General features: G+C 47.3%; 1 protein-coding gene across 1 annotated transcript in view; it reads right to left on the bottom strand.

The window, feature by feature from the left end:
* Positions 1-13,146, bottom strand: part of NSUN5 (NOP2/Sun RNA methyltransferase 5) — a 65,985-nt gene that overhangs the window by 30,163 nt on the left and 22,676 nt on the right. The window contains exon 4 of the mRNA XM_086954707.1: positions 8,284-8,392. Coding sequence (XP_086810833.1) covers positions 8,284-8,392 — 109 coding nt within the window. The remainder of the gene's footprint in view (positions 1-8,283; positions 8,393-13,146) is intronic.

Raw genomic sequence — 13,146 nt, 5'->3', positions numbered from 1 at the left:
CAACAGCACTGTACCCTGACCTATCTACAGTCTCTACAGGTTCCCCCCAACTACCACATCATTAGGCTTGACAGGTCTGGCAAGATAGGCGGCGGAATCGCATGCATATACAGGAACAGCCTTTCTGTTCTGAAAGTCTCCGCGCCTTCCCTACCCTCTCCAACTTCCTACGAATACATCTGCCGCGATATCATCAGTGATGGCAAACCGATATGCTCTCTTCATGGCATTTACCACCCACCAAGAGACAACCTCATCTTCGCCCAACAAATGATGGACTTGATTTCATCCAACGCCGGACGACTGCTCACCAAATATACCTTGGTGACTTCAACCTCCATTGGAACGATCTCAATGATGCGATGGTAAATAGTCTCAAAAGCTTCCTCAGCGCCCTGGACCTCACACAATTATGCAACAGCCCGACCCACGAGAAAGGTTCTATCCTCAACCTTATCATCGCCAAAGAGGACGCTACTCAACTTGAGTCTATCCAACCCTGTGACTGGTCAGACCATCATATTGTCACATTCCACATCAATGAAAAAGTCAAACTCAACCCGGTTCAACCCTCCAGACCTAAAGTCTGGAAAAGGACCTGAAAAAACTCAACCCAGTCTCCTTACCCCCGAACAGACGCGACATCCTACTCCCGCCCACGGGCGCTACAGATGTACAATCCCTGACTGACCACTATCTCAACGCCATGACCTCAATAATTAATGAGGCTGCTCCTATGCAGCTAAAAAGAGTCTCCGCTAAAATCTCCAATCCATGGTACGACGGGAGTCTCAATGAAGATAGACGAGCCATGCGAATGGCAGAGCGCACCTGGAGGGCAGCTCCCTCTGCACTGCACCTGAAAACCCTGAAGAAAAAGAGAAACACCTACTTCAGGAAAATAAAGCGCTCAAAAGCAAACTTCTTCAGCCTCCAGCTCGACCAAGCAAAAAACCGCCCAAGAAAACTGTTTGAGTTAATCAGAACACAAGCCAAGGAACAACCCCAACCTCTCAGTACCTTGCACGAAGCACCCTCCTGTGAAGACTTCGCCGCTTTCTTTACCCAAAAAACTGACAACATAAAGAATGATCACCGCGCTGACGCAAGACTCCACACCACACTCAACTGCATAACACCCACCGGACCTAAAAACAATGCTACATGGTCAACCTTTGAAACCTACTCCGAAGAAGAAATAGGCAAACTGCTCAGCACCCTGAAACCTTCCAATCACCAAACGGATCCCCTCCCTGCTAACGCGATCAAAGATTTCACCCCACTGCTCCTTCCACTCTGGACTAAGATTATCAACAGCTCGCTCCAAGAAGGAACCATCCCTGACTCCCTTAAAGTTGGACAAGTCACACCTCTGCTAAAGAAACCTACTGCCGACCCATCCGACCTAAACAACTACCGTCCCATTACCAATACTCCCACTCTCACCAAATTATTGGAAAAATGCGCACAACTACAACTGACTAAACACATTGATCTGTTTGATCTCCTCAACCCTCATCAATCAGGCTTCCGAGCAGGTCACAGCACCGAAACTGCTATGACTCATATAATTGACGACGCCCTTCAAATCCTAGATCAAGGGGATACCTGCCTCCTCATCCTTCTTGATCTCTCTTCAGCATTCGACACTGTTAAACATGAGAAATTACTCGATCTGTTGAACACAAGAATGGGTCTTTCCGGGACTGTTCTCAAGTGGTTCACCTCCTTTCTACACAACATGTCACAGAAATTCAAGAGTAACAACCTGATGTCCTCTCCAATACCTGTTTCGTTAGGTGTCCCCCAAGGATCCTCCCTTTCACCAACTTTGTTCAACTTAGTTATGGAACCTCTCTCCACCTTGCTTCAAGCCTCCAATGTACTTTTTCACATGTACGCAGATGACACCCAACTATATCTCAAAGTACAATCCCCCAATGACATTTTACTCCTGAACTCAACGATCAGAAGCACCCAATCCTGGCTTGCTGATAATCATCTCAAACTCAATGCTCTGAAAACAGAATTCCTGCTGATCTCACCTCCAGCGAAGATCTCTACCACTCAAACCTGGCTTAAACAGTTAACTGCACTCAATGTCCAACCCACCATAGTGGATTCAGCGAAATCCCTAGGCATAACTCTCGACTCCAATCTCAACATGCAGCATCATATCAGCAAGGCTACTAAGGGAGCGAACTTCCAAATCAATACCCTAAGGAAACTTAAACCCTTCCTACCAGCCAAAGACTTCCAAACTGCAGTACAAGCACTAGTCATCCCACAAATTGAATACGGCAGCACCGCCCTCTGCGGTCTCCCGTTAACCACTACTGCACCCCTAAGAGCCTCTCTAAACGCTGCAGCGAGACTCATCACTGGATCAAAAAAGCACTCGCATATCTCCCCTGACCTGAAATCACTAGACTGGCTGCCTTTTGAAGCCAGAATACATTTGAAAATCGCCTGCATGACACACAAGGCTCTACACCTGAGCTCTCCCGGATACCTCACTCAGAAGCTGTCAATCTCTGGCGGCTCTAGAAACACCAGAGGCACAAACAATCTTCTGCTAAAACCTCGAAGATTCCGGAAGGAAAAAACTTATAAACGCTCTTTCTCAGGAATGGCACCCAGGATCTGGAACTCACTCCCTCCTGAAACTAGGCTCATCTCCTCCATCACACTTTTTAAGAAAGAAGTGAAAGCTATTTTTATGGCCAAATACACTTGACCTATTAGCATGGATCTGGAAAGACTCTACACCGATCTGTATTATTATGTTCGAACTCTATGACTATGTATTTCACTGTATTATTGACGCTACTGACTATCTATGCACACATTTAACTGTAATATTTATATTATTGATTTGCTGTACTAATTTGCTCCCTCACGTACCTACCCTTCCCACTTATTATGTTTAAATTCACTCTCTTGTTGGTATTCCCGGCTTTGTAAAGCGCTCTTTTTATTTTATTTAAGGTTTTTGTAGAGCGCGTAGTAACCCTAGAGCATTCCAGCGCTAGAACCTGAGTTTCAGGAGGGAACAGCAGCGGAAGGGACGAAGAGTCAAGGGAAGAGAAGCGTTTTCAGTGCCTTCCTAAACTGGAGGAGGTTTGGTTCGGTTCTTAGTCTCCGGGGGAGACTGTTCCAGTGTTTAGCAGTGTGTACCGAGAAGCGGCGTCCTCCTGATCGAGTTTTTTTCACTCTGGGAACAGTGATAAAGTTCTCGTTGTTTGATCGAAGATCTCTTGTAGGTTTATAAGGAATGATGAAATTATTGAGAATGGGTGGACCTTTGTTATGGAGAAGTTTATGAGCCAGGCAGAGGGCTTTGAAAGCAACCCTCTCTCGGACTGGGAGCCAGTGAAGAAGCTTCAAAGCTGGTTTGGCCGAAGCTCTGGCCGGGGTGTGAGTGAGTAGTCGGGCCGCGGCGTTATGGATTCTCTGCAGGGTGTTGAATGTGGCTTCTGGGGCACCCAGGTAGATTGCATTGCTGTAATCTAGCCTCGCCAAGATGAGGCCCTGGATTAATAATTTCCGGGAGGTGGCGGGAAGCAGGGGGGAAGACCTTCCTGCAAGCCCTGAGAAGTCCGAAACATATTCCTGCTGTCTTTTTGGCCTGAGTTCTAAAGCTTAGGTCCTTTTCGAGCCATACGCCAAGGCTCTTAACCTCCTCCTTAGGGGCAGGGGGGTCACCTAAGCAATCGGGCCAGATGTTAGGCGGCAGGGAGGGCCCTTTGTGTCCGAGCAGCAGGATTTCGGTCTTGAATCCATTCAATTTCAGTGCTGAGGTGTTCATCCAGCTGTGAATTTCAGTGAGACAGCTGTGTAGATCGGAGGGGTCTTGGTGGGGGTGAGCGAGGGTCACCACCAGCTGGGTATCGTCGGCGTAATTGATGATCGTCACGCCGAACGGGGTGACCAATTCCTCCAACGGAGACATATAAACGTTAAATAACGTCGGGCTAAGAGAAGAGCCCTGCGGTACTCCACAGCGGAGGTGAGTCGCGGGGGAGTGGCTGTCATTCTCCCAGACTTGGAAGGAGCGGCCGTCGAGAAAAGACATGAGCCATTTAAGGGCCATGCCCCTTACTCCAGTGTCTCTCAGGCGCTGGATTAAAACCTGGTGATTGACAGTGTCGAAGGCCGCACTGAGGTCCAGGAGGATCACTGCCACTGATCCTCCTGTATCCAGGATGCTTCTAGCCTTCTCTACTGCCGCCAGGAGGGCGGTGTCAGTGCCCTGGCCAGGGCGGAAGCCTGTCTGGGAGTTCTTGAGTAAGTTGTTGCTTTCTAGGAATAGTGATAGTTTTTTATTCACTAGCTTCTCCGTGATTTTACTATTTCCTGGGAGAAGGGAGATTGGCCTATAGTTGGCTAGGTCCTGGGGGTCCAGTGAAGGTTTTTTTCAGAAGACCTTTAACCACCGCTGCTTTCCAGCTGGGAGGGACTACTCCTTGTGTCAGGGAGGCGTTGATGAGGGACGTGAGAGGAGGGATAATAGTGGAGGATACTTTTTTCAGGAAGCGTAGCGGAGCCGGGTCGCTGGGGGAACCACTTTTAATTGTAGCCAATGTCGTGGCTACCTCTTCCATGGATACTGGGCCGAAAGTATCGAGAAGGAGTATGGGGGCGTCGGGGCTGTGGGGGGAGTTGGAGCGGTCTCTGTCTGTGCGACCGGCGTCGAAGGGGGGAAGGGAAGCGAGAATTTTTTGGATTTTCTCGCCGAAGAAAGTGGCCAGTTTAATACATTTACTTTCCGCTGCTTTGGGGTCCAGGGGTTTCGCGGGGGGATCTGGGGCGTGAAGAAGTTCTTTGAGAATGGAGAAGGTTTCCTGAGCAGAGCAGGACGAGTTTTTAATTCTGTCTTCGTAGAATAAGCTCTTGGTTTTAAGGAGCGCGCATTTATAGGTTTTTATGGCGGCCCAAAACATGTCTTTCTTGTCTGCTGTCTTGTCTTTCCTCCATATGCGTTCATTTCTTTTGCATTCCTTCCGTAGTAGGTTCAGTTCGGGGGTGTACCAGGGGGAGGGGTTGACTCTCTTGGTACGTTTAAGGGTACTGGATCTTGGTAGGAGGCAGTCCAGTGAATGGGTAAGCCAAGTATTAAATTCAGTGTCGGCCCTGATGGGGTTTTGAGTGGGAGGGGGGGTGTTTTCCCTAAGTTTGGCTGCCCATTCTTCAGGGACCAGTTTGTGCCAGCGCCTGATAAGCGTTCTGATTTTGGGCGGTTGGGGAGGAGGGATATTGATGTGCCATTCGAAAGGGACCAGGAAGTGGTCAGTCCAGGGGAGAGAGAGGTGCGCGCGGGTGGTAAGGTCTTGAATGTTTGTAAAGATTGGGTCTAGTAACTGTCCTTTGTCGTGAGTGGCTTGTGGGTTCTTTAGGCAGAGACCAATAGAGGAGATGTCGAGTAGCAGTTCAACAGCAGAAGTATCGTCTGGGGCCAGGAAGTGAAGATTGAGATCCCCTAATAAGAGGTAGTTTGAGGAAGTTGTAGACTCGAGAGAGACATGGTCAATGAGTTTACTGAGAAACTCGGCGGGTTGGCCAGGGGGGCGATATACAAGCAGCCCCGACAGAGATGTTACTGGGGTGATTTGAATGGTAAAGTGGCAGCTTTCGCAGTCTTTGATGTTGCCATCCCGTATTCTGCAGGTGAGGGAGTCTTTGAATATTATCGCTAGACCGCCTCCTCTGCCCCGCGGTCTGTTCAGTGAGCACATTTGGTAGCCAGGAGGGAGTGCGTTGACAATGTCAGGACCATTGTTGGGGGTGAGCCATGTTTCAGTGAGAAACAGAATATCCATGGCGTGGTTGGAGATCAGGAGGTTTACTTCGTGGGCATGTTTAGCAAGCGACCTGCAATTGAGTAGGCCTAATTGTAGGCCACCCCGTTCAGTTTCTGCGCAGGGTGGATTGCAGAGACTGCAGCCGGTGAATGGGTTATCGCCCATATGGATGTAGTTGCAGGTAGGATGTTTTTTTGAGTTCAAGGCCAGAAGCATATCTCGGGTATAGGCAGGGTATAGCCTATGAGAAATGGGCATAGTGGCTGGGCCTGGGACCGTCCGGGCCCAGACGGGCCCAGACGGGCTTGCCTTAGGCGCGCCTTCGGCGCGCAAACGGGGCGCCCGCTGCGCCCGTCCGCTGCGCGTACGGTGTAAGCACATACTATTAAGGGAGGAAGCGAGGTGGGGGGCGTGGCCTCGAGTGGGCGTGGCCTCTCGGCTCACTGTCAATGGCGGCGCGAGTGGTTAAGGAAATTCGATTCTCCAGCCAGCGCTAGGATCCGCTGTGTAGAGACTTTCCTTTGCCAGAGTTCAGTGGTGCCAGGAAGAAAGTGCTTTTAAAATCAACAAGTAAGTGGTGACATGAATTAAAAGATGAGCATAGCAAACTCCCGGGTTTTCGCCTCAAGAGTAAACAGATTCTGACTGCAGGACGCTTGTTTTCAGCGTTTTATGCAGAGCGAGGTGGGGGGCGTGGCCTCGAGTGGGCGTGGCCTCTCGGCTCGCTGTCAATGGCGGCGCGAGTGGTTAAGGAAATTCGATTCTCCAGCCAGCGCTAGGATCCGCTGTGTAGAGACTTTCCTTTGCCAGAGTTCAGTGGTGCCAGGAAGAAAGTGCTTTTAAAATCAACAAGTAAGTGGTGACATGAATTAAAAGATGAGCATAACAAACTCCCGGCTTTTCGCCTCAAGAGTAAACAGATTCTGACTGCAGGACGCTTGTTTTCAGCGTTTTATGCAGAGCGAGGTGGGGGGCGTGGCCTCGAGTGGGCGTGGCCTCTCGGCTCGCTGTCAATGGCGGCGCGAGTGGTTAAGGAAATTCGATTCTCCAGCCAGCGCTAGGATCCGCTGTGTAGAGACTTTCCTTTGCCAGAGTTCAGTGGTGCCAGGAAGAAAGTGCTTTTAAAATCAACAAGTAAGTGGTGACATGAATTAGAAAATGAGCATAACAAACTCCCGGCTTTTCGCCTCAAGAGTAAACAGATTCTGACTGCAGGACGCTTGTTTTCAGCGTTTTATGCAGAGCGAGGTGGGGGGCGTGGCCTCGAGTGGGCGTGGCCTCTCGGCTCGCTGTCAATGGCGGCGCGAGTGGTTAAGGAAATTCGATTCTCCAGCCAGCGCTAGGATCCGCTGTGTAGAGACTTTCCTTTGCCAGAGTTCAGTGGTGCCAGGAAGAAAGTGCTTTTAAAATCAACAAGTAAGTGGTGACATGAATTAGAAAATGAGCATAACAAACTCCCGGCTTTTCGCCTCAAGAGTAAACAGATTCTGACTGCAGGACGCTTGTTTTCAGCGTTTTATGCAGAGCGAGGTGGGGGGCGTGGCCTCGAGTGGGCGTGGCCTCTCGGCTCGCTGTCAATGGCGGCGCGAGTGGTTAAGGAAATTCGATTCTCCAGCCAGCGCTAGGATCCGCTGTGTAGAGACTTTCCTTTGCCAGAGTTCAGTGGTGCCAGGAAGAAAGTGCTTTTAAAATCAACAAGTAAGTGGTGACATGAATAAAAAGATGAGCATAACAAACTCCCGGCTTTTCGCCTCAAGAGTAAACGGATTCTGACTGCAGGACGCTTGTTTTCAGCGTTTTATGCAGAGCGAGGTGGGGGGCGTGGCCTCGAGTGGGCGTGGCCTCCCGGCTCACTGTCAATGTGCTCTGATATCTGCAAAGATCTTGTTCGCGCTATATAAAACTTTCAAAATAAATAAATAAATAAAATACATGCTCACAGGATGACCTCGGACCCTTACACTGCAGGGGCAGAAAAAAAGCAATGCGAGTATATTATCAGCATCCTTGCAATGGGAAGGATAAGCAGAAACACAGCAAACACAGCGTAAGAGTTATCTATGTGCAGACCTTCCCTCCCCATCTCACATAAGGACCTACCTAGCTAACCCCGCTTCGCTGTGAATGCAGAAAAATAAATTAATTATAAATAGAGCGATTCACTTCCTCAAACCAAAATCAATTGACCGGAACATAAAATAAAGCCTAGTGTGTATAGGGAAGGGCTAGTGACAGGAGTACTGGGCAAATAAGACAGAACTACAGGGGTATGGGTGGAGGACAATCTACACAAACCAAATGCCTCTGCGGTACCGTCCATCGCTGATATGAAGGTGACCTGAAACCCCTCTAGAAGATGCATGCAACACTTCTCTGCAACAACACATGTAACTCCCAGAAACTGTCGAGAACATCAACACACTCCCTCCCGTGCCTCCTGCCAGTAAAACCATCTGGGACCCACTCAGCATTCATAACTCACCTGGAGGCTCGGCCAAGGTAGCCATAGCCTTGTCGCTTAAAGTAATCAATTACATTTTCCGCATTTGTCTTCAGTGTGTTGATTCGGATGTAGCGGGGCAGTGCTTGAGCTGAAGAGAGGAAGGAGGAAACAGGTAAGAATATCAGCAAAGAAAAATCGAACCATTTTCTCTCAAAATGGGCATTGAATGTTACCTGAACTGTCCTATTTCTTAGTGTTCACTTTAGTATACAAAGCTATGTAACAAAGGGGAACTTTTCAAACCCAAAGCCAGATTAACCCTAATCACCTGGGTAGACACAAATCAGGCTTGCCTTTTTCAAATATAGATATTTCATGCCTCTGCCTCACAATGCAAGTTTCTTAACATGGGGGCTGTGGAGCTACCGCCCATTCTTTGTATTAGGATCTGCTGTGGTGTGTGCGCGCTCTGGTCTGCATGTGATGATCTTTGTGGTAATGGACTATTTGCCTTCAGGTGCTGGTCTTTCATATCCTCTATGGGAAGGGACTGAAGTGCGTCGGTGTCTGGAAGATGTTTGTCCAGAACCACCAGGCCTGACTTAAGGCTGGTCTTACATGCCTAAAATTTCACACATTCTTTGCATCAGGATCTGGACTACAACCCAGAATGGCAAACACCTGCCATTGCCAGTTCTCTGTCTAAGCACCTACTGCTAATAGCACACGGACAGGCAGATCACCTTTAGCAAACAGGATCATCTCCAAGAAGGGACTCTGCATATCTGCAACATACTATTTATTTTATGTTATTCTGAAATCAATGTGCAACATGTCAACTATCTGTACATCGCTCTCACACCATGTAGATCTAGTTCAGGCATTATAAAAATATTAATAAATACATGATTAAATGTTGCCAGTGTGAAGTTCTTGCAAAGTCTATTTAAGCCTTTTAGACTAATGGGTTGACAGGTATGTCTATACTGCAAACACAATAAGATGATAGACGGAGCGCTGAAAGATTTCAGACTCTCACCTCCAATCACTATTAGATCTGGGCTGAATCCATCATCATTCTTTAGCCCACTTCACAACACCAGTTCAGACCCAGTCATATACAAATCAGTCTTGACCCTGTTCCTCATGTCAACAGTCCAGCCGTACTGCCAAGCTAGGTCTTCCCTGGATCGGAAACAAACATCCTTGGACTTATTTCGGGGTAACACCCCTCATCAGCCAGCCTAGCTTGAATCCAGTGGCATAGTGAGCAAGGGACCCACTTCTGAGCATACCCTGCCAACTTAGGGTGAACAATGCAAACATAATAGGATGATGTACGGAGCGCAGAAACATTTCAGACAGTCACTATTTGATCTGGGTTAAATCCATCATCATTATTTAGCTCACTTCACCACCTCAGTTCAGACCCAGCTATATGCAAATCAGTCTTGACCCTGTTCCTTATGGGAACAATCCAGCCCGAACTACCAAGCCAGGTCTTCACTGGACCAGAAACAAGCATCCTGAGACCGGTTTCGGGGTAACACCCTTCATCAGCCAGACTAGGTTGATTCCAGTGGCAAAGTGAGCAAGGGATAAATAACAACAAGCACTTCTCCCTAATACATACTTTGAAGCAAGGTAGTGTATCCAAAAATACACATGTCCCATAGACCAGTTATGTATCCAAATTTATTATCAAAAAGTACAAATAATTTTTATAAATTCAATTTTGATATTACAATTATATATAAAAGTATCTTGAAAACATCAACCTTGAAGGAGCCCCATTAACAAGATGAGGAACAGCGAACGTGATATACACATCAGAGAGAAAGGAAAAAGAAAAAAAGACATGAAAAAAGGCAACACAGATTTGTCAATACACATAGGTCAAAACTGGACATAAAATATATGTGAAGACAGCACTATTACATAAAAACACAAAATGTACAATACACAATTCTCAACATTAAATACATATGAACAGGAAATACGCCGACGCGTGTTTCGGAAATGTAAGGTACACAACAAATTCCTTCATCAGGCACTGAGCGAACCAATAAACCAGTGGCCGCAGGCCATCTGTGTATCATACACTAAAGTTGGATATACAGTGTAGGGGGCGATGTATCAATTTACATTTTGAATAGGTCTGCTTTCAAGGAAGAAGCAAAGGATGCTGGGTAAGTTTGACAAAGCATCACAGTGTGGAAGACGGTGCATTAAATCCAAGGCACAACGCGCAATACCAATAACTTATACGGACCGCTCCTGGATATAAAATAGGGTACTAAGTCCCTTAGTGTGGGCAATTATGTATGTGCCAGCCGGGACTAACACTAACTTGAATTGTCTGAAGATTATAAAATGAACTACAAACTCAATGGCAGAAGATATCCATCCATATGAGATTTGCTTCAATCGCCATTATTCTCGAACAATTCCAACAGGTAGCCAATCCGTAATACGCTGAGCAAGGGACCCACGTCTGGGAATACCAAGCCATTTTAGTGCGAACAATGCAAACACAATAAGATGATGGACGGAGTGGTGAAACATTTCCGTCACACACACCCAGACACTATTATATCTGGGTTAAATCCATCATCGTCATTTAGCTCACTTCGCCACCCCAGTTCAGACCTAGCCATATGCAAATCAGACTTGACACTGTTCCTCATGGGAGCAGTCCAACCCGAACTACCAAGCCGGGTCTTCCCTGGATAGGAAAAAAAAGCATCCTGGTACTGGTTTCAGGGTATCACTCCTCATCAGCCAGGGTAGTTTGAATACAGTGGAACAGTGAGCAAGGGAATTGCTTGTTTCTGGTCCAGGGAGGACCTGGCCTGCCAGTTTGGGCTGGACTGTTCCCATGGGGAACAGGGTCAAGACTGATTTGCATTTGGCTCGGTCTAAACTGGAACGCCGTGGCGTGCAAAAGAAATGATGGATTTAACCTAGATCTGTGACTTGGGGTCAATGTTCGATTGATTCAGCATTCCGTCCATCATCTGTTCTATTTGCATTTGTTGCCCTAAGTGGGAAAGGTATGCCCAGACGTGGGCCCCATGATTGCTGCACCACCAGATTCAAGCTATCCTCAACGATTAGGAGTGAAACCCAGAAACTGGCCCTTGGATGCTTGTTTCTGATCTAGGGAGGACCTGGCCTGGCAGTTCGGGCTGGACTGTTCTAATGGGGAACAGGGTCAAGACTGATTTGAATATGGCTGGTTCTAAACTGGAACGGCGTGGCGTGCAAAACAAATTATGAATTTAACCCAGATCTGTGACAGGGGGTGAATCTTCGTTTGATTCAGCATTCCATCCATCATCTGCATAGCTGCCAAGGTATTGGATTACTTTGTGTGATATTTCCATAATTCCAGTGTAAATATGAGTGCCATTTCAATGACTATGAGTGACACTCTATTGCGAGAAAAATCAAGCAATGAAGACGGGGGAAACTGTCTCTCTCCACCCAGCTCTCTTCCAACACCCTTTGTTTCTTGCATCCTTTCTCTCTACTTATTTCACCCTCTTCCTTTTGTCCGTACCTCCACCTGTTGCATCACTTTTACCCTTGTCTACCTCTCTCCTTCACTCTCCCAAGTCTTGATGACTCCTGTTCATATTTAGCACTACTGCCTCTTTTAGTCAGAAAGACTCTTATTTAATGTTTATTTCCTAAATTGCTCTTTATCCTGTGTAACATCTTATTATAGTTCTAACTTATTAACCTACATGATGTTAAATTTTGGGACTCTTGATACTACTGGCTAGAAGTATGAAAAGACGACACAGCCACTTGGCAGCTATATTAACTGAACTAGCTTATCTGATTTCTGTGAGAGGCTGGCTGAGCTGGTTCCAGTAAGGTGCATCTGTGTCAAAACAGGTCTCACATGAGCACAAAGAGGCCTGTTCTCTTGACATCTTCGGAAAGAATGGATTACAGAGTAGCTTGTCTAAGCTTTTGCAGTGAGAGACCTGTGTATGACTGATGAGCACGCTTCCAATCACTAATAGTTTACTTAACGTGGATTCGGTGCTTCAGTGGTGGTTACTGCCCCACACAACAATCCCATTCTCTCATATATACTGCACTGTCTATGTGTCACTGACCGACTGCCTCTGGACCTAGAGCTGTGCAAATTAAAGCTCCTTTTGCCTCTCGTCGCCACTTGTGGGTATTCTTTACGGTAGCCATAGACTGCTCCGGTGCTGATCTGGGTCTGACACTGCACTGGTGCACTGACCTGCCCAAGGGCACAGAGGCCTTTTGGGGTGGCAGTGCAAGCAACATATGCATACAAAAGATGCACAGAACAGGCAACTCAACAAATGTGACGGAGTAAACTTTGTTCCCAATCCCATAAAGTTGAGCAGAATAGACAGCAGCAGAGAAATCTTCACAAACAGGCCCAGCAAAGGGAATGGCAGTGCAAGCCTCATTTTCATACAGAGCTACTGAAAAGCCATTAGCAGTCCAAGTGTCTCACGAATGCAGAGAAATTATACGTCATAAAAAAGGGCCCATAATACTCTACTCACTTGGCACTATCGAGCCTCGGAAAAACCCCAAACAGTTGCTGTTAGTGGATATCAGTGTCTTGCGGTCAGAACACTCTTGCTAGGATTCTGATGCTTTTTGTCTCATGTTGTATACCCAACCCTGTGGACCACACTTAAGTGGCTGCCAAACTTCCCTCACCAGCACACACTCTACTGGCGGAGCAGCAGTAAATCTCGTGGTGCAGGACAGGCTGCACAGAGCACGCATGTGGGTAGTGGTAGTGACCAATCACTGTGCTAACAAATAAAATGCCGTCCAATCAAGGTGAATCAGGCAGCCTCATCATAACTTGCAAGAACATCAATTGGCTGCTGAGTTACC

This window comes from Lissotriton vulgaris, chromosome 2_1 (assembly GCF_964263255.1).
Source record: "Lissotriton vulgaris chromosome 2_1, aLisVul1.2, whole genome shotgun sequence".
NCBI classification, from domain to species: Eukaryota; Metazoa; Chordata; class Amphibia; order Caudata; family Salamandridae; genus Lissotriton; species Lissotriton vulgaris.
This window is presented reverse-complemented; position numbering and strand designations above follow the sequence as displayed.